The sequence below is a fragment of the Panthera leo genome, chromosome E3 (genome assembly GCF_018350215.1).
Source record: "Panthera leo isolate Ple1 chromosome E3, P.leo_Ple1_pat1.1, whole genome shotgun sequence".
In the NCBI taxonomy this organism is placed as follows: domain Eukaryota; kingdom Metazoa; phylum Chordata; class Mammalia; order Carnivora; family Felidae; genus Panthera; species Panthera leo.
In genome coordinates, this window is record NC_056694.1 from 21,418,715 (window position 1) to 21,442,177 (window position 23,463).

At 46.5% G+C, this 23,463-nt stretch overlaps 2 protein-coding genes across 4 annotated transcripts in view; one reads left to right on the top strand and one right to left on the bottom strand.

Moving 5' to 3' along the window:
* Positions 1-5,830: 5,830 nt before the first annotated feature.
* Positions 5,831-23,463, bottom strand: part of LCMT1 (leucine carboxyl methyltransferase 1) — a 41,441-nt gene continuing 23,808 nt past the window's right edge. For all 3 annotated transcript variants that reach the window (XM_042921946.1, XM_042921948.1, XM_042921949.1), the window contains 8 exons: positions 22,984-23,060; positions 20,422-20,483; positions 19,195-19,297; positions 15,323-15,443; positions 11,442-11,543; positions 10,256-10,347; positions 8,212-8,309; positions 5,831-6,041 (listed from right to left, as the gene is read on the bottom strand). In XM_042921946.1, the coding sequence (XP_042777880.1) occupies positions 6,019-6,041; positions 8,212-8,309; positions 10,256-10,347; positions 11,442-11,543; positions 15,323-15,443; positions 19,195-19,297; positions 20,422-20,483; positions 22,984-23,060 (678 nt within the window). In that variant the 3' untranslated portion in view covers positions 5,831-6,018. The remainder of the gene's footprint in view (positions 6,042-8,211; positions 8,310-10,255; positions 10,348-11,441; positions 11,544-15,322; positions 15,444-19,194; positions 19,298-20,421; positions 20,484-22,983; positions 23,061-23,463) is intronic.
* Positions 10,854-23,463, top strand: part of ARHGAP17 (Rho GTPase activating protein 17) — a 134,148-nt gene continuing 121,538 nt past the window's right edge. Inside the window, exon 1 of the mRNA XM_042921944.1 lies at positions 10,854-10,950. The gene's annotated coding sequence lies outside the window, so the exon portion shown is untranslated. The remainder of the gene's footprint in view (positions 10,951-23,463) is intronic.

Consider the following 23,463-nt stretch of genomic DNA (forward strand, 5'->3'; position numbering starts at 1 on the left):
CAACCATCCAGACTCTCTGACAGCCAGAAACTCTCTTCCTGCCCCCTGGTCCAGGTCCCCCCCACCTGGCACATCCCTAGCACCTCCCACAGCACCGCCTGGACTTGCCACAAGATACTGAAATGGCCAAGTTCTTTATCAAGGCCGCTGCTGCATGGTTCTCTGCAAGTGCAGAGGCCACATCCGCTGTGTCCACTGTGAAATCTTCATACCTAGCACGCAGCTCAGCACAGAATAATCATTAATGAAAGAACCGATCAACCCATACTTGCCTTCTTCCCGGCAACCCTCACACCCCCACACCTGTATTGGCTAGCTACTGAAGGATAGCCAGCTATCCCCAAGCCCAGTGACTTAAAACAATAACCATTCATTGAGCTCACGATTCTGCAAGTCAGCTGGGCAGTTCTTCTAGTCTGGGCCGGCTTGGTTGATCTCCTCTGAGTTCTCCCGAACATCTGTGGTCCGCTGGTGTGTTGGCTGGGGCCTCCAGGGAGGGCCTCATCTGGGACAGCTCATCTCTGCTCCCACGTGGTCTTCCCATCCCACAGGCAAGCTGGGGCTTATTCACATCCTAGTCACCACATGGTTCCCCAGCAGCGAGAGAAGGAGAACCCCAGTGCACAAGCACCTTCAAGTTGATGCCCATATCCTGTTTCTTATCGGTCCGTTGGCCAAAGCAAATCGCATGGCCACTCCTGATTCAAGCTGCAGAGAGAGACTATGGAAGACTTTATGGCCATTCCTTGGGATCTGCCACCCCTCACCACCAGCACCAAAGCCAAAAGCTGCTGCCCTTTGTGACTCGTTTTCCTACACTTGGTTCCCTGCAGTGTTCCTTTTGGCATGATTTCACCAGGATATTCCAAGAGCCCATTCCCCGATTCTCACCCCTCAAGGACCACCTCCACCTCCCACTCCGTCAGTGGTCCCATCTCCTTACATCTCTAAATTCTCCCCGCTCTGCCAGCCAGGAGCCACCCTCAGGGTTCAGACCTCCCAGCACTCAAACTCAGCCACAATTGGGAAACAGTGGGTGGGTAAAATGTGAACAGTGAGCCTTACCTGAGTTCCCAAGAGCTCTCCAGGACACTTTATTACTCAATCACTGAGTTTAACAAGTTCTCTGTTTGCAGACAGAGCAAGATAATTTCTCTGACATTGAGCTTAGCAAGGTTTGGATGTTTTCTATCTGCCTTTCTCTCTGGGGGCTCAACAGCCATTTGTGCGCTAGCCTGGAGAGGTGCCTCACTTGAATGGTACCACATTATTGCAAGAGTTGTTGTTACTGGAGGCATCTTCCCCCCCACCCCACACTCGTGTGTTGATCTTTAAGTAAAAGCCTACCAGGTGTCACCATATTCATAACCTACTATTAATGATAGTAGCTGAGTCCCCCACATCAGAACTCTGGCGATGTTTACCCAGAGCTATAAATCAAATACCTTGATACGGTAGGATTACATCATCTTTCACACCATGACCACTGAGTCATCAGAGCACTCAAGTAGCACCATAATTATATTATTTATTTATTTGTTCACCTGCTTCACTGTCTTTCAGTGCCTGATACATAGAAGATGCTCGATAAATACTTGTGGAATGAATAAAAATGATGAGAAGCTCAGGAAAGAACCACAAAGACACCAAAGAGGGTGCTGAGATACAGCCACAGGGGAAATTTACACACGGTAATGGGGGAGAACTTTTCTAAGGAGCTGAGGTTTCAACTAAGCCTTAAGGGGGAAGGCTGAGTCAGGAAAGGGAACAGCAGGTGCACAAGCCAGCAGAGGCAGAGTTTGGGCAGGTTAGGGAGAAGAAAGAAGGCAGGGCTGGAAGAAGCGTCATGGGTAGGAGAGTGGCACAAAATGACTAGGAGAGGGGAGGAGGAGCCAGAACACATAGAGTCTTGGGGCTTGTGAGCCATGGGAAGGAGTTGAGCTTCATACCAAGGGGAAGAGGGGGCCTTGAGGGTTTTAAGGGGGGTGTCGCAAACGGCCCATTTTATGTCTGAGGCAGCTACCTTGGAATGAAGCTCTCCCCGCTGTACAGATTCTTATACTCTCTTATGAAGACCTTAGTCCCAGCCCCTGCCTGGCTCTTAAAAACGCTTGGATCTGGACCACTCAGCCAATGAGCCTCCAGGTTTTCTGGAGGGGAATCTTGTATAAAGTGTCCAGCTTTCAGAAACGATGTTGAGGCACGTGAGTTCTGCGGGCCTTTCACTGTCCCCAAATTTTCTAACTTCTACTCTGGAATTAATCTAGCGTCCCAGAGATAGATAATTGGACCGTACGATTTGGGTCTCATGGAGTTTCACATCGGCATTAAGGCACAGGTTTGTGTCAGAGGGCCCTGGGGCAGGCCCTCCACAGCCCGGCCCCCAGCATTCAGAGATCCCACTGACGAGGCCCAGGAGAAGCTTCTCGGGGCTCTATGTAGGAAGGGGTGTGCCTCTCTGGAGCACGAGGCTGGCTGTGATTTTCTGGAAGCTGGAGCGTGTTTCTGTCTCTGTGAGGACTTGTGGGAGTCAGATTTGCAGCCCAGCAGTACCTGTGCCGACAATAAAATACGCACACCTGGGGCACCTGGGTGGCTCAGTCGGTTGAGCGTCTGACTTCAGCTCAGGTCATGATCTCACGGTTTGTGAGTTCGAGCCCCACGTCGGGCTCTGTGCTGACAGTTTGTGGAGCCTGGAGCCTGCTTCCGATTCTATGTCTGTGTCTCCCTCTCTGCGCACCTCCCCCGCTTGCACTCTGTCTGTCTAAAATAAACATTAAAAAAAATACACACATCTGAGGGCCTTTCTTAATTTTTTAAACTTATGTTCCACTCCCCAAAGTATTTATTTTTGCCGTTTGTGATGAAGGAGTTTTATCAGCTGTCTCAATCCTTTCTGTGGAACGAGGAGGGATATAAAAAAGTAAACTAAAATTAAAATGTTTTACCCACAGAAGACATTTTATACAAAACCGTCTGTACCTCCCCCCCAAAAAGTAAAAAAAAAAAAAAATCTAAAATGAAGATATAGTTTGATTCTGCTTTGAACTTCATAAATTTTCTGATATTATGTAAACATAGTCTCCGTGCAGTGGAACAAACACAATCAAAATGACCCCACACTGGGTGGCCGATGACCTAAAAGCTTTCTAATTTCTTTCTCTCTTGCCCATCTGGGATTATTACAAAACCCAGAAATCCAGATATTTTATTTCCTAGCCCTTCTTGCAAGGAGGCCAAGTTCCAGGGTGGCCAGATTTAGCAAATAAAAATAGGGGACACCCAGGTAAACGTGAAGTTCAGACAAGCAACATACAACTTTCTTAGTATAAATATGTTCCACATTACATGGGACATACTTATACCTTAACAATTCCGTGTTGCTTGCCTGAAATTCAAATTGAGCTAGGCACCCTGTATCTTATTTGGCAATGCTACTCAGTTCCCACCATGAGATATAGGCAACGTATATTCAGGCACATTTGGGAACAAATTCATTCTGAATAAAACGATGGAGACCACTGAAGAAAAGACTCACCTTTCTTCCTACCCGTGAACGCAGCTGTGATGCCTGGCAGTCTAGCAGCTACTTTATGATCATAAGGTAACAAAGAAAAGATTGAGAGTCAACATCTTGATGAAGACAGAGCACAAAGAGCAAACTGAGGTCCTTCATGATATTCTCCAATATTTTATTACTGAAATTGAAAGCATTCCAGATACCCCCTGATGTTTTGGGTTTTTGTTTGGGTTTTTTTTTGGGGGGGGAGCGGGGGGTTGTTTCATTTTTGTTTTTTTAGCCATTTCTGCTACTAGTTATTCAAAAGTCTCACAAAGAACTGTAAGATTTTCGAGAAAGGGGTCACTCTTCATCACTGACATCTAGAACGGCCCCCAAATGGGAAACAAGCCAATCTGATAAATGTGGAAGTTTATCAGGAATAAATGAGCCCTGCTTGGGATTTTCCTTCTCCCTCTCTCTCTCTCTGCCCCTCCCCCACTTGTACTGTCTCTCTCTCAAAATAAATAAACTTAAAAAAAATTTTAATTTAAAAAATGAAATGAAGTTGGTAGGTACTTTAATGGACATTTCATAACACAATGGTCAACAGTAATGGTGTTATCATTTGCCTTGAACAGAAGGTAATCCAAAAAAATAAATTCTAGGGAAAAGAGAAATATAATGGAAGCAAAGCAAGGTGTTTTGAATTTTAGCCAGATTCTGTGGCTGCCTCAGTTCACAAAGTGCTAACACACTGATAAAAACCAAAACCAAAACATTAGGAACAATCTGCCACAGTGCAAATGAAATGTGTCCAAGAGCAATACTCACTTTTCCTACTAGTAATGTGCTATAATATTTTCTATTCTATTCTGCATCTTTCTAAAATAGTGGTTTTGATCCATTACATGGATTCACCACGTGGCTTGGTCCCACAGCTTCAAAACCACTGGATTAATGAATGTTACAGAAGTGTTAAAAACACACCGGTACCTGGAGCGCCTGGGTGGCTTGGTTGGGTGGGTGTCCGACTTCAGTTCAGGTCATGATCTCACGGTTTGTGGGTCCGGACCCCTCGTCGGGCTCTGTGCTGACAGCTCAGAGCTTGCAGCCTGCCTCGGATTCTGTGTCTCCCTCTCTCTCTCTGCCTCTCCCTGGCTTGTGCTCTCTCTCAAAAATAAATAAAAACATTAAAAAAATTTTTTTTTTCAAACATACCAGTACCAGCCTGAGAGCTTCCCTTGAACTTTATTTTTGAGAAAGAGAGAGAGCACTTGAGCAGGGGAGGGGCGGGGAATCCAAAGCAGGCTCCAGGCTCTGAGTTGTCAGCACAGAGCCCGACGCAGGGCTTGATCCCACAAACTGTGAGATCATGACCTGACCCGAAGTCAGATGCTTAACCGACTGAGCAACCCAGGCGCCCCGTTCTCTTTGAATTTCTTAAGACTCAAAAGATCCCGGAGGTGGGAAGGGGAGCAGCTTCCTCGCTGCCGTCCTGCACGTGCAGGTTCAGGTTCCCGGCCCCAGGCAATAGCCATGGACAGACCTTCTGTTTCCTGACTGGGGAGGCTTCCTGGGCCCTATTCGTCTGTACAACTGGATTAGCATCCTGTGGCTGCCGTAACAAACCAGCACAAACTCAAACACTGGTGGCCTCAAACACTAATATTCTCTTACAGATCCAGAGGCCAGAAATTCGGAATCCACTTCACTGGGCTCAAGTTGTCAGCGACACTGATTCCTTCTGGAAGCTCCAAGAATCTGTCTTCTTGCTCTTCCCAGCGTCTAGCGGCCGCCTACGTTGTCGGCTTTGCCCTTTCCTCATCTCCAAAGTGCACCGCTGTTCTCTGTCTCCACCATCACACCTCCTTCTCCTCCCACCCTCCCGCCTTCCCTTGTAAGGACCCTGTGACTGCACTGGGCCCGCCTGGATAATCTCCCCATGTCGGTCAAGGTCCTTAGCTTAATCGCACCTGCGAACCCCATTGGCCATATGAGGTGAGACATTCACAGGTTCAAGGGACAGCAGCAGACGTTTCAGGGGCCTTCACCCAGCCTGCTGCAATAACCAAGATAGGCTCAGGCAGGCATGTGCCTCAGCTGGAGGTGGAGGCCGAGGTCAAGGTGCCAGGTGTGACATCAGTTGTCACAACACAAGCACGCGGGAATAAACCCCCAAATGGACGCTGGGGTCTGAGCGGAGTCTGACTCACAGGGAGCAAGCCAAGGCTGGAGGAAGATTCGGGAGCTTTGGTTCTGGCTGACGTGGCGGTGAACCAGAGCCCTCCCAGGGGAGCAGCACACGAGCAAGTGCAGAGGACCAAAGGCAACTGGCAACAGAGATTTATTTAAACGGTAAGCCAACGGGCACAGCAGGTGGTGCGACAGCCCTGGGAAGTGAGGTCTGTCAGGGTGTGGGACGAGCCCAGGGCTGGCCACCGCCCAGGAAACGTGGCCAGTCCACTCTGGGAAGGTTGGTGGCAGCAGCTCCCAGCTCGGCCTGGGCTTCCAATAGATTAGTAAGTGATTTCCTTCAAACCTGAGGAGGGGAAACACACAATAATGTTAGCAGACTCACACTGTAGGGCAGAGAAAGCAGGCAGCGGCAGGAGGACGAGGCCCTGCTGGACCCCATGCCCCTGGCGACCGGCTCGGGGGCACGGGCCACACGCCTCGTCGTGGCAGCTCTGGTCTCTGGCGTGGTACGAGATCAGCCGCGAGGAAACAAGAGACTGGACAAGGCTGCGTGTGCAGGGGTGACAAGGGGATTAAGAGAGCACGGTCACAGCTCACGGGCTCTCTGCAGGTAACGCCCAAAGTCTACCCTTTCAGTAATGAACTCTGAGCAAGTGCGGACACGGGGTGGTTCTTCACCTCACACATACAGCACCCGTGTCACAAAGCTGCCCCTGACACAGAGGTGTTCGGTGTATTAAAAAACTTTATAAAAACTAGAATCAGGGGCGCCTGGGTGGCAGTCGGTTGGTCGTCCGACTTCAGCTCAGGTCATGATCTCACCGCTTGTGAGTTCCAGCCCTGCATCAGGCTCTGTGCTGACAGCTCAGAGCCTGGAGCCTGCTTTGGATTCTGTGTCTGCCTCTCTCTGCCCCCTCCCCCCCCCGCAACTCGCACACTGTGTCTCTCTCTCTCAAATATAAATAAACATTTAAAAAATTATAAAAAATAAAAACTAGAATCGGCTTCGCAGTATTCCGGACAAACTACGTTTCCAAAAGTGTGGGAAAGTTGAGTCAATCTGGACATAGCCTCAGGACAGAATTTTTATAAAGCTGTTAAAATTATCCTCAGTGCAAGTTTTTCGCAGCAAGGGGAGATGGCTGTCATAATACTAAATGGAGAAGATCAGGACTCCAAGTTACACAGCACAGGAAGTCAGTTCTGCTAAAAAGAGCACGTAGCTAGAAAAAGAGTGGAAGGAAAGAGCTACTAGGGTTGTCTCTGAGTGACAGGCACGCAGGCAATCTTCCTCTTCTTTTAGAAGCTTTTCCTCTTACGTTTTAGAAGCTTCCAAAGTCTACTAAGAATCACGTTGTTTTTAAAATTGGGGGGGGAGGGGAATGACAGTATAAAACCCCACTCATAAATCATTTTAAATAAAAAGACACATTTAAAAGGATTTTTGGGGCTGAACTGCTCGGTAAATTTATAAACTACTGGAATGATAAGCCCCAGGGGGAAGACTGACAGCTACATATCAACATGGGATTTTCGCACAGGAGAAAAGTTCTGCCCTCGCTCCGTCAAGTTCTGTGTTTCGTGTGGGCTCCCTGCCTCAGGCTGTATTTCATCGGACCGGCTGCAGGATGACCTCCGCAGGAAGTCTGAAGGGCAGCTACTCCAATCAAGGCCAAAACTGGGATCTAACATGGTCTCCACGAGGCTCTGAGAGATGCCCTAGGGGATGACCCCCCCAGAAGAAGCGAGACCAACACGGGCCCCTTGTAAATGAGGAACTGGTCAAGACCGAGGAAACAAGAAACACAGAGGCGAGGATCCATGCTCCCTCCACAGCCTTCTTCTGCCAGGCTAGAGGACTTCACCTTAATCATAGGAGGTAAGAGGTGGGGTGCCTAGTGGCTCAGTCAGTTAAGTGTCTGACCTCGGCTTGGGTCACGATCTTATGGTTCATGGGTTCAAGGCCCACGTCAGGCTTTGTGCCAACAGCTCTCAGCCTGGATCGTGCTTCAGATTCTGTGTCTCCCTCTCTCTCTCCCCTTCCCTGCTCACACACTCTCTCTCTCTCAAAAATAAACATAAAAAAGAGGCAAGAGGGAGAAATTCGACCCGCAGCTGCAAGGGTTTGCTGGAGACACAGATGAGGACATATCCTCATATGTGTCTAGGTTATGTCTAGCAAACCTGGTTATAAGGTGATTAATGAGACAAACAGTGGTTACTTTTATTAAGATTACTGCTTTCAACTCTCAAGGTCTTTTCCCTTCCAACTGAGGAAATGCCACGAGACTGCTAAAGCGTCGTAGGTTTGTTAGTGTGGTCCACATGACTTATTTGAACAATTCACCGGGTTTCTGTGCTATGAAAACACGGAGGAGGGAACAGCTAGTTTTCTGAATAGGCTCATGAACACACACATACGATACTCCAGTTTTTCCAGGCATGTCTTATATTCTTTGGAGAGAAAAAGGTCCCCATTTCTAGGTCCAATCAACAGATGTAAAACCACGTACCTAGTTCACTTCCTCCTTTGCTTGCCCAACAAAGGCAATAATGTTTCATGAGCTGTTCGAGCAGCTCCATTTCATCCAGGAATTCAAGTGACTCTATTCTGGGGAGAGAATAAAAAACAGTATGAATTTATGCAAATGAAAATGAACATGATGACCGAAAGTTTAGGGATATGGAAAGATGTTCATATTTATACTAAGAGGAAAGAAGGATATGAAATAGTGCATATGGTATGGTTCCATTTTACTCTTGTTGTACAAAAATATACCATAAGCAAAGTCAAAAGACAAATGAGAAACTAGAAAAAAATATTAGTATACAAATGACAAAGGGTAGATTTCCTTGCCATGTAAAGAGCTGGTACACTTCATGAGAAAACCTTTTATAATTTTTTTTTAAATAAAAAAAAAATTTTTTTTACGTTTATTTTTGAAGGAGAGGAGTGTGAGAGTAGGGAGAGGGACAAAGAGAAAGGAAGACACAGAATCCAAAGCAGGCTCCAGGCTCTGAGCTGTCAGCACAGAGCCTGACGCAGGGCTCAAACTCACGGACTGCAAGATCACGACCTGAGCCAAAGTCGGATGCCCAACGGACTGAGCCACCCAGGCGCCCTCCTTTTTTTTTTTAAGTAGGCCCCACACCCAATGTGGGGCTTGAACTCACGACCCTGAGATCAAGAGTCAGTTGCATGCTCTACCGACTGAGCCAGCCAGGTGCCCCCCCCACCCCGCATTTAAAATGGACACCCTTCCACTCAGCAGTTCTGCCTTTAAGAGTTTACCCTATATGTACAAAGATGTACGTTCCAGAATATTGACTGCAGCCTCACAGCTGCATCACAGCTGTAACCGAGGAGAGCTGGGTTCAAGAGGCTATGGCACACTCACACAGCTGGAGGATATGCAGCTATCTGAAAGAATGCGATGGGTCTGTGTGCACCGACCTGGCACAGTCTCTAAGGCTCACCGTGGAATTCGAAAAGCAAACTGCAGAGTAAATAACGTGCAGAGTACGCTACTATCTACGTCAAGAGCAAGTGGGGGACATACGTGCTTCCACACGCGTAGCTCACTTCTGGAAGAACAGGCAAGGGCACTTGTGTCTTGAGAGAAGGTGGGAGACTCGTGGTGAGGGGAGCAGGATGGAAGGGTGGTCTTCGTACTCTACGCTGCCTTCTTCTGTTTTGTTTTATCATGTGCTTGTATGATTTTTTTCAAAAGAGCATTTAAATATAAGCTTTAAAATATATACACAAAGAGGCGCCTGGGTGGCTCGGTCGGTTAAGCGTCCGGCTCTTGATTTTGGCTCAGGTCACGACCTCACGGTTCATGGGTTCAAGGCCCTCACCTCGGACTCTGCACAGGCATCATAGAGCCGGCTTGGGATTCTCTCTCTCCCTCTCTCGCTGCCCCTTCCCCACTCGCGCTCTCTCTCTTAAAATAAAAATAAGTTCAAAGAAAAAATCTGCAAGCAGACTTTTCCCCCTCAGAAGCCCTTGGGCAATGTCATCTCCCTCCTCCAAAACACAGGGATTGTGCAGAATTGCCACCGCACAGGGTGCTCTGGGAGTGCGACAGGTGTGACTGCTCGTTTTGACCAAAATAACCCGCTTTGGCACAAACCCTATCTCCGTTAGTGGCTAATGAGTTCCTCTCAAGGTGCTATGGTTTAGCCTGTATTAGCAGATTAACATGGTTCAAAATATATCTAGTGAGGGTTGGAGGTTTGAGGTTTCTTTTGTGTTTGTGTTTACATTAAAGACCGTTATGGGGGCGCCTGGGTGGCTCAGTCGGTTAAGCGTCCGACTTCAGCTCAGGTCACGATCTCGCGGTCCGTGAGTTCGAGCCCCGCGTCGGGCTCTGGGCTGATGGCTCGGAGCCTGGAGCCTGCTTTCGATTCTGTGTGTGTGTCTCTCTCTCTGCCCCTCACCCGTTCATGCTCTATCTCTCTCTGTCTCAAAAATAAACATTAAAAAAAAAAAAAGACAGTTATGTCTTTAATCAATCAAAATTGTTCGCCGTGAAACTAACTCTCGCCAATCCACACCTGCTCGCTTCAGCTTGAGGCAATCTGCTGTAGACTTCCATCATGTTGACGGCTGATGCTGTTTCCCACCCATTCGACAGGAGCCGTTCTTTCTAGAATGTACAGTGGAGAGAAAAGGGAAGGCACAATGCACCGTTGTACAAATCCAAGGCACTCTTGGAGCACATGAGAATTTCTCTTAGATGACTCCTTTTTCAAAAGCCCATCCCAGCCCCCATCTTTCTTCTTTTTCTTTTCCAATTTTCTACACCAAACATGCATTTTTGTCATGGGAGAGAAGTCACTAATGTATATTTAAAGAGAAATAAAGGTAGGAACTTCTCCATGAGCAAGAGTGTTTGAATGCGTTCGAGGGGTAATGTGACATAAGACATGTACAATCTCACCTATTTAATAGGGGCAGGGCTGGGTGGTGTCTCTTCAGCAAAAAAATAAAATAAAAATAAAAAAAGAAAAAGAAAAAGAAAAAAAACCAAACAAACTAAAAAAACAATAAATAAAAGATATTTAAAGTCTCTATTACAGATTCTAAGAAATGTAAGGGATGTGTCAAGTAGAAAGTTTGGACCATGTTCGGATCCTGTTTCAAACACACCACCTATAGAATTTTTTTCTTTTTTTTTTTAAACAACTGGGGAAATCCAAACACGGACTGTGGAGTAGGTGCTATGGAGGAGTTTCGGCTGCTGTGTGAGGTACAATAATGATGTTACCATTATCCCGGGGTGGGGGAAGAAAATGCTTACTGGTAGGAGATTCACATGGAACTATTTATGGGGGTAATACTATACTCTCTGGATGTGCCTTAAAATATTCCAATGACAACACCGACAAAAAATGGGGATAAATAAAACAATACTGAAAGATGTGAGTCACCAAAGTTGGCTGATGGGACGTGGGTTTTCGTCCTACTGTTCCCTCTACGTTCATGTTGTTTGCAAATATGCATACTGAAAAACTGGAATAATAGGGTATGGGAAATGGGAATGTGTATTTTCCAAACCAAGATGGCGGCCCAGGTCTTGGACTTCTTTAGCGTGACGAACCAGTGGGCCACGTGGAACCCCAGCTGCCCGTTCAGGTGGGCACTCGACAGGGCTTCTCACATTCTCTGATCTGAGAAGGGAGTGTGCCCTTCCCTGGGGGGTAAAGGGTACCAAAGGATGTCCCCGCCCTGCTCTCCGACCTGTGACTCTAATGACTTGCAGGTCTCCACTCCCGCCAGGTCACATTGTCGCCTCCGCAGGTTTTCGATCATGATCTGTCCGAACCGGTCGTCCATGTTCACCTGGGAAGGGAAAGAGGAGGCTGGGCAATGCCAGAAGGGCTTCTCGAATATGCAAAATCAGACAACAGTATTTTGTTTCTGAGCCGTCAAGGCTGATGTTTGCTAATACCCAGTGCAGTCAACGGAGTCGGGTGCGGGCCCGGCACGCGGGGCTGACGAGAGCGTCGTCTGCTGCCGCCCCCTGCGAGGCAACCGGGCGGTGTGCGCTCGGCCTGGGAGCCGGTCAGACCACTGAGCGGCTGCTCCACAGGTAGACTCCCACGTGCACGCCAGCTGCAAGAGGGTTTACTCCGCAGCATGATGTGTAACAGGACCTATGACGGAAGGACTCACATGCCCATCCGCTGGGGTTAAAGCAGTTGTGGCATGGTCGTTTAATGAAATATCACATTGCCATGAAAACAGCAAAAGGACATCCAAGTAGATGTAGGTACAGACGTAGACACACATACAGACACAGATACAGATGTGGAATAATGTCAGATAACAGACACTCGAAAAGTACAGTACAGAGGGATGTGCATAACATGCTCCTGTCTGCCCTTAAGAAAAAAAAATCTCTAGCTACATTTATATATGCACAGAATAATTCTGGAATCTGGCAGTGTTGCTTCCCAGGTTGGAGGACTCACTAAGGTCTGGGGTAGAAGAGACACTTACCTTTCCCTGCATACCCTTTTGTACTATTTGATTTTTTTTTTTTTGAAGTTTTGCATGTGGTGTTACTTATCTAATGAGAAACCATTTAAAACCCCCTTCTTACAATGTTTATTCATTTTTGAGAGAGACAGAGCATGAACGAGGGGAGGGGCAGAGAGAGAGGGAACCCCAGAATCCAAAGCAGGCTCCAGGCTCCGAGCTGTGAGCCCAGAGCTCGACGTGGGGCTCGAACTCATGAGCCGTGAGATCATGACCTGAGCCAAAACCAGATGCTTAGCTGACTGAGCCACCCATGTGCCCCCCATTTACCACTTCAAAAAAACCATTAACGTATCTATACGCACAAATGTCACAAAACATACATAATACACCGCGCACTATTATTACTTTGTCCCAAAACGTCAACAGTTTACTATACGAAATGATTCCCAGAGCTCCTGTGACAACGGTGGCAGGCAAGAAGCAGCATCACTCTCTCTCGGTGGACGTGTGAGGCTTACGTGGCATGAATGGTCACACTGGGTGCCTGTGAGCACGTGCTCCGTCATCTTCCTGCCTGGGTCTGAATCCTGGCCTGAAACTTACCAGCCGTGAGGCCGTGAGGCCGTGGGCAGCAAGCTGTCCAATCCCTCTGTGCTTGGGTCCCCTCACCGGCCACACCCGCCACACCCTGGTTACTGTGACAAGTAGGTTAATACAGGTCACACTCATGGAAGGTGCCTGCTATATAGCAAGCAACTTCTACAAGTTCGCTACCCTTATTATATCAGTACTGAAATTTGCATCACTCAGGGCGCCTCTGTCGGTAAGCGACCGACTCTTGATTTTTGGCTCAGGTCATGATCTCAGTTTGTGGGTTTGAGCCCCGCACTGGGCTCTGTGCTCACAGCATGGAACCTGCGTGGGATTCTGTCTGTCTCTCTACCCCTCCTCTGCTCGCTCTCTCTCTAAAAAATAAATAAATATTAAAAAAAAAATTTTTTTTCATCATTCATGTGATTTTTGTTATTTTAAAATACTGATTAGGAAATCATGGAAGGCATGTGAGCAATTAGTACACCTGAGGAGGCTGATGGTTTGCATTTGTTAGGAAATTGCTGAATTCAGTGAAAACGGACACATCCCCAGGCTTGCTCCCAAGTGACTGGGTCCATGGTCAAGATTCACTTCATCCACCATTGCTATATGATGTTGAATAAGAGAGCGCACGAATGAAACAAGGCGAACAGAGCAGGGTGAACACCCACAATGTGTGAAAACAAAGCAGAATTCAGGGACACCTACGTGGCTCAGTCGGTTAAGCGGCCGACTTCGGCTCAGGTCACGATCTCACAGTTCGTGAGTTTGAGCCCCGCGTCGGGCTCTGTGCTGACGGTTCAGAGCCTGGAGCCTGTTTCAGATCCTGTGTCTCCCTCTCTCTCTATCCCTGCCCTGCTCGCGCGCTCTCTCTCTCTCAAAAATAAACAAACGCTAAAAAAATAAATTAAAAAAAGCAAGCAAGCAGAATTCATTTTCCCCAGTCCTGGTATCCTGCAAGCAAAGACAGATTGCCAGGATTTACAGAAGCCAGATGAGGCCAGCTACCATTATGTCCACTCACCAGGACTGAAGACTGAGTCTGAGGAATGCCCCCAGTTACACAGAGGGAAGGAACAAAACTCAACCGAGAACCACCTCTACGGGAATGTGGCCTGGAGCACGAAGGGGTGAGAAAGTCAACCAAGGTAAGGTCTAGCCGTAGATCTGTCCATAATTATGTGACACGGGGCAAAGCCTTTACTGCTCTCATCCGTAATGGAATTTAAAAATAAAATGAGATGAAAAAAATAAAATCAATAAAGTTACAATGAAATAAGCAATAAAATTAGCGCCATGTATTCAGTCACGTGCCCCCCACTACACATCATCTCATGAACTCCCATAATAGTCCAGAGAAGTTATCCCTTTATAAACAAAGCCCTGGCGGGGGCACCGGGATGGTTCAGTTACTTGAGCGTCCATCCAACCCTTATTTCGGCTCAAGTCACGATCTCACAGTTCGTGGGATCAAGCCCCGCGTCAGGCTCCAGGCTGCCAGCACAGAGCCTGCTTGGGATTCTCTCCACCCACCCCCAACCGCCACTCCGCTCCTTCGCTGCTCATGCTCTCTCTCAAAATAAGTAGAGAACTTTAAAAACTTAATCAAAAACAAAAACAAGGACCTGGGGCTCAGAAAGATCCAAATCACAGCTAATACCTGCTCAGCAGCCGGGCAATCCTGAAAATGCTCTTGTACAAATTAACTCGCTTACTCCTCACTACAACCTATTAACGTCGGGACTGTTATTATTCTCATTTTCCTGATAAAGAGACAGCACGGAGAGGTTATGAAACTTGTCCAGGTCACACAGCTAGGCAATCTACCTCCAGAGCATGGACTCCCAACCACCCTACCATTCTGCCTAAGGGCACCCGGCCAATCATAAGAGCCAGGGCCAGGGCTCGGACCCACGCTGAATAATTCCAAAGCTCTAAAACAGAACCCTTCCCACCACATCACAAGAGAAAAACAGGCAACCAGCGGGCCAAACTCGGGGATCTTACAAATTAGGAATTTTACATTAAAATTCTACACTGTAGCTTCTCCTGAAAAATTGGGGGTTCTCAACTCCAGGCTCCCATGTCCACATGGGAACAACGAGGTGGCACTGAGCAGGGGTGAACTGTGGTTCACCAGAGTCCCCAGCACTCCTGTCTGCCTTACACCTGGCCAACTTCCTCCACTGCATCACCTGCCTGCCTCGGAAGGAATCAGGGTTCGCTACCCTGACACCCATATGTTAGCCAAAATTCCTTCCATCGCGGTCTATGACTCTATAATTAATACAACGGTAAAATGTGAACTTTACAAAGTTTTTGTAAAGGCCAAGAGAGAAGTTCCAAAAACCCTGGCTGCGAGTTTGCAGGAAGTTAAGAAATCAGGAACGCTGGGAATTGCTAGAATCGATTAAAAAGGAGATGTGTGTGTGGCCAGAGGCGGAAGGAAAAGAGTGAGTGGAAATTTATACTGAGGTTGCTCAGAGAGGGTTAGCCACCACGCGAACGCATACAGCACGCAAAGGTCTTGAGCTTCCTTTTACCTGTTCGTAGTTTATGAACATAGCTGTCTCAAAACTGTTAGCTGCCCACTTGAGAAGGTTGGCCGACTGCTCCGGAGTCATGTAAACCAGCACACATTCCGTTATCAGCAGTGTCGGCAATCTTCAGAGAAGAAAAAAGGCACATAAGTATGTATTCATCAAATCGGGACTCTAACGAAAGCCACGGATAGTGCTGGCAGGGCAGGAAAACCCTGGGGTGCACACCGCAGGAAGAGGAGAAGCCCCGGATAGCACGTCAACTATCAGGGCGGTAAGAGGTGGAGAGCCCCGTTGTGACCCAAAGTTTCAGACCGTAACAACGCGAGCACTGAGCAAGGTTTTGTCTGGCTTGCTACGAATTCTCCCCCGGCATGCCCACACATGGTGATGAGGTGGCCCTGCAGACCCCTTGCTCCGAGGCAGTCTAGTTCCCTTCCCCTGGAATCTGGGTTAGGCCTGTAACTTGCTGTGGCCAATACAACAGTAGCAAACACGACGCAAGCGGAAGCTGAAAATCACTTGCACGTTGGCCCTTGCCCTCTTGCTAGGAAGTCTGAACCCGTGTGGCAATGAACCCAAGCTGGCTTGCTATCGGAGGGGAGGCCCTGTGTGTGAGAATGAGGCATCCACATAGGAGGGAACCCCAGGGGATCTCAGCTACAGGAGTGAACCCCAGGGGACCTCAGCTGCAGCTGGCTCCAGTGGAAGAACCACCCAGCTAAGCCCAGTCCAAATGGTCCCCTCACACAATCCTGAGCAACTTGTGACCTGCTTGAATTGTAAGTTGTTCGAGACCGCTGAGGCTGCAGAGATTTTGTTACACATCAAAAGCTGACTGATAAAATGCAGAAATACTGCTATGCCTTTAACAGAATCTAATTCTTCTTACACAAACTTTTATCATCAAGAATTAAAAACAACACGAACAGTCTTCAGCCAATGACACATTAGCATGCCGTCTGAGTTACCAGACCCGAAGTAACGAACAAATTACGAAACAGGAAAAGCAATAAACTCCTACAGAAATCTCTAAACGCTTTACAGTTGGAAGGGAACACAGGCAGCGCTAAATCATGTGAGCTCTGCTGATTTATTCCGGCTCCTTCTGACTCCTTTACTGGATCCTCCTCCTTCTCTGCCCCTTTACGCTGCTGTTCCTCATGGCTGGTTGCTATTTTTCTCACAAAGCAAGTAGGTTACTTTTGCCTATTTTTATTGGCGGGGAATTTCAAAACAAGTAAATTGTCTGAACTGAAAATACCCAAGAGATTTGCTGAAAAGAACATCGTGTACGTTAGTGTCAGAATGTAACCCATGCAGTTAGACTCAGTGCCTGGACTCATGATCGCTAGAGAGAAAGGCTACCCACAAGTGCTGCTGGCTTTGACCTGACAGTCCCGACTATCCACTGTTACTGTTCATCAGGATTTCCTTTTTTTTCTTTTTTCTTTTTTTGACAAGGAAATGTTGTATAACTCAAGTGACTTAAAAATATACATCCAGGGGTGCCTGGGTGGCTCAGTCGGTTAAGCATCCAACTTCAGCTCAAGTCATAATCTCACAGTCCATGGGTTCGAGCCCCACATCGGGCTCTGCTCACCGCTCCGAGCCTGGGGCCTGCTTCGGATTCTGTGTCTCCCTTTCTCTCTGCTCCTCCCCGGCTCGTACTCGCACTCTCTCTCAAAAATAAATAAACATTTGGGGAGCCTGGGTGGCTCAGTCGGTTAAGCGTCCGACTTCAGCTCAGGTCACGATCTCACGGTCCGTGAGTTCGAGCCCCGCGTCGGGCTCTGGGCTGATGGCTCAGAGCCTGGAGCCTGCTTCCAATTCTGTGTCTCCCTCTCTCTCTGCCCCTCCCCCGTTCATCCTCTGTCTCTCTCTATCTCAAAAATAAAATAAACGTTAAAAAAAAAAAATTAAAAAAACTAAAAAAAAAATAAATAAACATTAAAAGAAATTAAAAATATATATCCAGGTGCGCCTGGGTACCTCAGTCAGTTGAGCATCTGACTCTTGATTTCGGCTCAGGTCATTTTCCCAGGGTTGTGGGATTGAGCCCTGTGTTGCGCTCCATGCTGAGCATACAGCCTCCTTGGGATCTTATCTGTCTCTCGTTTTCTCTACCCCTCTCCCTGACTTGCACGTGCTCTCTTTCTCTCTCTCTAAAATAAAAATATATGTATGTGTATATACATACACACACACATATGTATGTATATATCTACAAATGCTCTCTGGACCCAACTGGGTCATGGTACAAAGAATGAGAGAACTAAATCCAGAGCATAGACAATGAAGTCCAAGTTGCACATGAAGTTGAAAATCAGAAAGAAAAACATTTAAAAGAAGTTTAAAGTAAGCAATTTTTTTTAACCTAAGTCTAAAACCCCAGATTATATCAATAGAAATGATTAGAAAAAGTGAGTGAGTGGAAAAAAAGTTTCAAAACCTCAATAGGTTGGTAATTAGAGAAAAACAGTTCCAAAAACGTTTTTATTTATTTAAAAAATTATTTAAATGTTTATTTATTTTTGAGAGACAGAGCACAAGCAGGGGAGGGGCAGAGAGAGTGAGACACAGGATCTGAAGCAGGCTCCAGGCCTCCAGGCTCCAAGCTGCCAGCACAGAGCCTGACGTAGGGCTCGAACCCACGAAGCATGAGATCATGAACTGAGCTGAAGTCGGATGCTTAACCGACTGAGCTGCCCAGGTGCCCCTCCAAAAACCTTTATAATGTAAAAGGCTCCGATTATTACATACGGTATTACCACATGGGGAAGCCAGGTGAAGAAGGCTACGTGGGAATTTCCTGTACAATTTTTGCAACTTTTTTTACAAATTTGAATTATTTTAAAATGAAAAGTTAAACACGTTTACAATATATTTTTAAGAGGCACCATCGCCAATATTAAAAACAGGATTAATACTTTTCAGAAGAGAAATCTAAGCGAAGCAAAAACAGCCCACAGAGGAAAACACAGAGCACAAATGAACCCCAGAGAATTATGGATGTAATTCTAATACTTGTGATAGCTGCTGTTCCTTATCCATTTTGTGGATCTCCAAAAGTGAGGCAAACTTCCCTATCAACAGCTCCCCTGATTAATTTTTTTAAAGTTTATTTACTTATTTTGAGAGAGACAGAGGGCAAGCAGGGGAGGAGCAGAGAGGGAGGGAGGGAGAATCCCAAGCAGGCTCTGTCAGCACAGAGCCCAATGTGGGGCTCAATCTCATGAACCAGGAGATCACGACCTGAGCCGAAAGCAGAAGTTGGATGCTTAACCAACTGAGCCATGCAGGCATCCCAAGAGCTCTCCTGATTTGTAAGTGATTATTTCCCTGGCTATGTAGCACATTTGCCCAAATGGTGTGTTTCTACGTGCGCAGCGGGTTGCTGCTGGTTACCACTGCAACTGTAATAATCTACAGATTATAGTTTATGCCAATTTCCGTTTAACTGCTTTCACACGCATACTTAATATAATCTCCAAGCTGTCAGCGCAAAGCCTGACATGGGGCTCGATCTCACCAACCGTGAGATCATGACCTGAGCGGAAATCAAGAGTTGGACGCTTAACCAACTGAGCCACCCAGGCGCCCTGCAGTTATAGGTTTCTATACGTACAATTATCTTCTCTCAAACTTTATGGTATTAGGCATCAGTATGTTATAAAAGCAATACACGTGATTCTGATGTGAAAACAGGAGAAACATTGCTTCTCAAAGACTTAGAAAACCTCCCTCATAGCAATGAAATGATAAACATTTCAGAATTAAAAACGGAACACGGGTATCATGCTGCACTTTCACCTGACCTTATTTCGCATTCGCATGAAATCACAAACGCGTAAGAGGTTAAAAAAATATCTCACTGTGGATTCATGTTACATTTCTTTAGCTTCTCTTCGAGATCAGGTAAATCTCGGAGATCTGCTCCAATAATGGCATATCTCTTTGAATCCAACAGGTGTCCATCTGGAAAACCAAGAAGAGATTATCATTTCAACAGAAATTCATCCAGAGGTGATCATTTCAATGGATTTTTTTTTCAAAATTAAATTATTTTTTCTCCATTACAGAAATACATGTCCCACTCCAAAAAGGAAAAAAAAAATCAAGAAGGAGGAAGGTGGAATGAAAGAAAATCACATCTTCCAACTATTAATGTTTTGGTATAGAACATTCCAGTCTTTTTTTCTATACATACAATATAAACTCATACACACAACATAAGCACATTTTCTGTCACACAAATACATACACACATCACACAGAAAAAAGAAAACAGGGCCAATTCTTCTTTTGAAAACTGCTTTTCCTACTTAACAGTAGTGTTAAGTACAAGGGAAACAAAGGATGGGGGAGATACTATTTTCTGTGGGAGTCTGTTCGCTAGGAGCGTGAAGAGGGCACTGTGCTGGTGTAGAGGCCTGTCTAGTTGCCTGACGTTTCTGTGTTATCTGTGCCCACCATCTAAGGCCATCCTCTCTGAGCATGTTTTCTGACCTGAATTATTAATAAGCCCCTTGAACTTCTCAGTCAGACACACACTGAACACAATGGAACATTCAGGAAGAGTGTTTTTGATCTTAGTTTTAAAGGCTTAGAAGGGAGGAAAGAGTTGTTGGAAACACTCATAATGAAAACTTACGGGTAAAAACTGAGCCCCGGGGCCAAGGACCTAATGGAACAGGTGAAGGGGGTCAGGTACGAGACAACACTGGTGGGGATGTGCATTCCCTCTCAGCGAAGCAGCCATGTAGGAGTCAGGGTCTGAGGCTGCCGGACTGGATTTTTCCAAGGAAAGATTTTCGGGAAAAAGTTCCTATATTTGAAATGTTTGCAACTCACTGAAATGTTTTTCAAAAGATTTAATATTGGGACCTATGGAGATCTAAGAGGGGCCATACAAAAAATTGTTTCAAGTTCCTTCACAGTAGATGTGATGCAGAAATATACACTCTGTGACGTCATGTGCACACACGCGCAGACTCAGACGCACACGCGCGCGCACACACACACACACCATCTTTAAAAAGAAAGGGGAAGAAAAGCAGAGAGGTAGCCCATACTGTACTACTTAGGTTAAAGGTACTTGCCAATTTGCAGTGTGTCCTCTGAATGTAATTCTATAATGGGTTGTAGTAAGAAAGGCTTGTATCTATGGCAAGATGGGAAAGAGAAATGAGTTAAGTAGCTTAGTTACTGAAAAAACGCAAACACCCACTACCGAAATGGCCAGTAGGTACCGCTACTGCTCAAAGCAAGGGTGACTCCAGAGGGCCTGCTGCTTAATCACGTCTGACCCTAAGCACACACATGAAAAATTCAGTGGGTCAGGTCTCAGAGTACGTCAGTGAGCGTTACACTCCGAATCTGACATCAAGTCACAAACTGATCATGAAACACTCAAGACGTAGGAATCGCCAAAGATAGGCTAGCGATGTGTCTCCAAACGTTCCAGTGTTTTCCAAGCCGTCTCTCGTTTCCCGCTTCTGCTCACTCAATTAAAAATTTTAACCATTATTGGGGCGCCTGGGTGGCTCAGTCGGTTGAGCAGCCGACTTCGGCTCAGGTCACGATCTCACAGTCCGTGAGTTCGAGCCCCGCGTCGGGCTCTGTGCTGACAACTCGGAGCCTGGAGCCTGGAGCCTGTTTCGGGTTCTGTGTCTCCCTCTCTCTGACCCTCCCCCGTTCATGCTCTGTCTCTGTCTCAAAAATAAATAAACGTTAAAAAAAAAAATTAAAAAAAAAATTTTAACCATTATTAATCACAGACAACTAAATAAACTGATTCCTACTCAGACCTGACGTTCAGTAACATTTATGTGATAACTCTGCTCTCCTCCAGAATGTGCAAAAAATTAGACATCAGAGAGCCGATTTCAGTATCGCAACCACCATACACACATCTTTCACCCCAGAAACCTCCTCTAGGCTTAAGTGAGAGCCCACCTGCTCTTATTTGACTTGGTGTCCTAACAAGCTAGGTCGTATTCTGTGGCTGCACAGCGTCAGATGCCATAGCGCATCTCAGATGCACACTATGTGGGGCGCCTGGGTGGTCAGTCGGTTGAGCATCCAACTTCGTTCGGCTCAGGTCATGATCTTGCACACAGCTCGTGAGTTTGAGCCCTGCGTTGAGCTCTGTGCTGACAGCTCAGAGCCTGGAGCTTGCTTCGGATTCTGTATCTCCCTGTCTCTGTGCCCCTCCCCAGCTTGCACTCTGTCTCCCTCTCAAAAATAAATAAATATTAAAAAAAATTTTTTTTAGATAAAATGCACATTTCATGTAATATAATCTTGTATTTGGAAAAGGGGGAAAACTTGTTTCCATAGGATAAGTTAGAAAAAAAAACTTGGAAACTATTTCTAGCTTGTGGGAATTACACATCTTTAAAGGACAAGGTGAAAGTTTTAATGTTCACTAAAATTTTTTTTAAATGTCAGAATTAAGATTTTGTTTAAATGACTAATTTAAAAAGAAGGGGAAGGGGTGCCTGCGTGGCTCAGTCGGTTAAGCGTCCGACTTCGGCTCAGATCATGATCTCGCGGTCTGTGAGTTCGAGCCCCGTGTCGGGCCCTGTGCTGACAGCTCAGAGCCTGGAGCCTGTTTCAGATTCTGTGTCTCCCTCTTTCTCTGACCTTCCCCTGTTCATGCTCTCTCTCTCTGTGTCTCAAAAATGAATAAACGTTAAAATAAAATTTTTAAAAAAATAAAAAGAAGGGGAAGAAGTATACGTTAAAAACCACTGAGAAAATCTGACCTTGGGCTTGAGGTCAGGGTTTAAATTTCAGCTCTACCCCTTTGTCAACAGGTAACCTTATGGAAATTAGCTTAACTTCTTTGAGCTTTGGTTTCCTCAACTGCTAATAAAAGCATGTCATTCCTGAGTCGGCTCTGAGGACTCAGTGAGATCATCTGAGTGAAGCATTTCACATGGTGCTACAAAAGCTCTCAGCAAAGATTCACAAACTCGCCATCTATAACTGCAGAATTCTTAAAACATGGACTCAGGGTGGCCCCCATACTATCTCATATATAGTAAATGGCCAGTTTGGCCTCCCATTATTCATTCAAACGCTATTTACTACACATCTGCTCTGAGCCAGGCCCCTTTCTACGCTCTGGAGATACAGAAGTAGCCGGAGCACACATGAAAATTCAGATTATTGGAGCGCCTGGTTGGCTCAGTCGGTTAAGTGTCCAACTTTGGCTCAGGTCATGATCTCACGGTTCATGAGTTCGAGCCCCACATCGGACTCTGTGCTGACAGCTCAGAGCCTGGGCCCTGCTTTGGATTCTGTCTCTCTCTCTCTCTCTGTGCCTCTCTCCCACTCATACTCTGTCCCCACCCCCCCCTCTCAAAAATAAAACATTAAAACACTTTTTTAAATTTCAGATTAAAATTAAACCACTACAGGTCATTTCTATTAAGTGTTCAGAGAAATTAGGTTAACGGACAGAAGAGTTGCAAGGGAGGGGACATTTCATTTTGAAGACAGTTTGGAATGGGGACCTTGGGGCCAGAAGGAAGGCGGGAAGGGAGTAAAAGGGAAGAGTCCCCTAAAACGAGGTCTCTGGTGTTCAGACCGGCCACCTCCTGAACGCTGCCCCTGAATCCTGCCGGGCTCTCTCCTGTGGTCAAAGCCATACTCACTTGATGCTGTGCAGCTTTCTTGTGACTATCATGGGAAAGTCCACTTCAAAATATTTACTTGGGAGAAGATCTTCATCCTGAGGAAAAACATGCAGTAAGCTTTAGAATTATGTGTTCACTCCTACATTTACTGACCACCTTCACGTACCGAGCCAGTACTAGGCCCCGAAGAGCATCAGGGCACTTAAGGGTTTGACATCCAGGAACGATATGGGCAGAGATGTATTTTCCAGATTACTGTGGTCTCCACGTGGGGAATGGATGGAGGACGGGCGTCCGGGGTTCACAGCTGTCCAGGGAAGAAGTCACGGGGAGCCTGAACTGGGGGAGCAGTGCCTGGGATGGAGGTGGGGGTATGTGGAGGCGCTGGGGGAGTAGGACCTGACAGAATTTTCCAAAAAGCAGATCGAGATGAATCAGAGAGGGTCAGGACACCAATGCTGACCAGCATTTGAGGGATAAAATGGAATAAAACAGCAA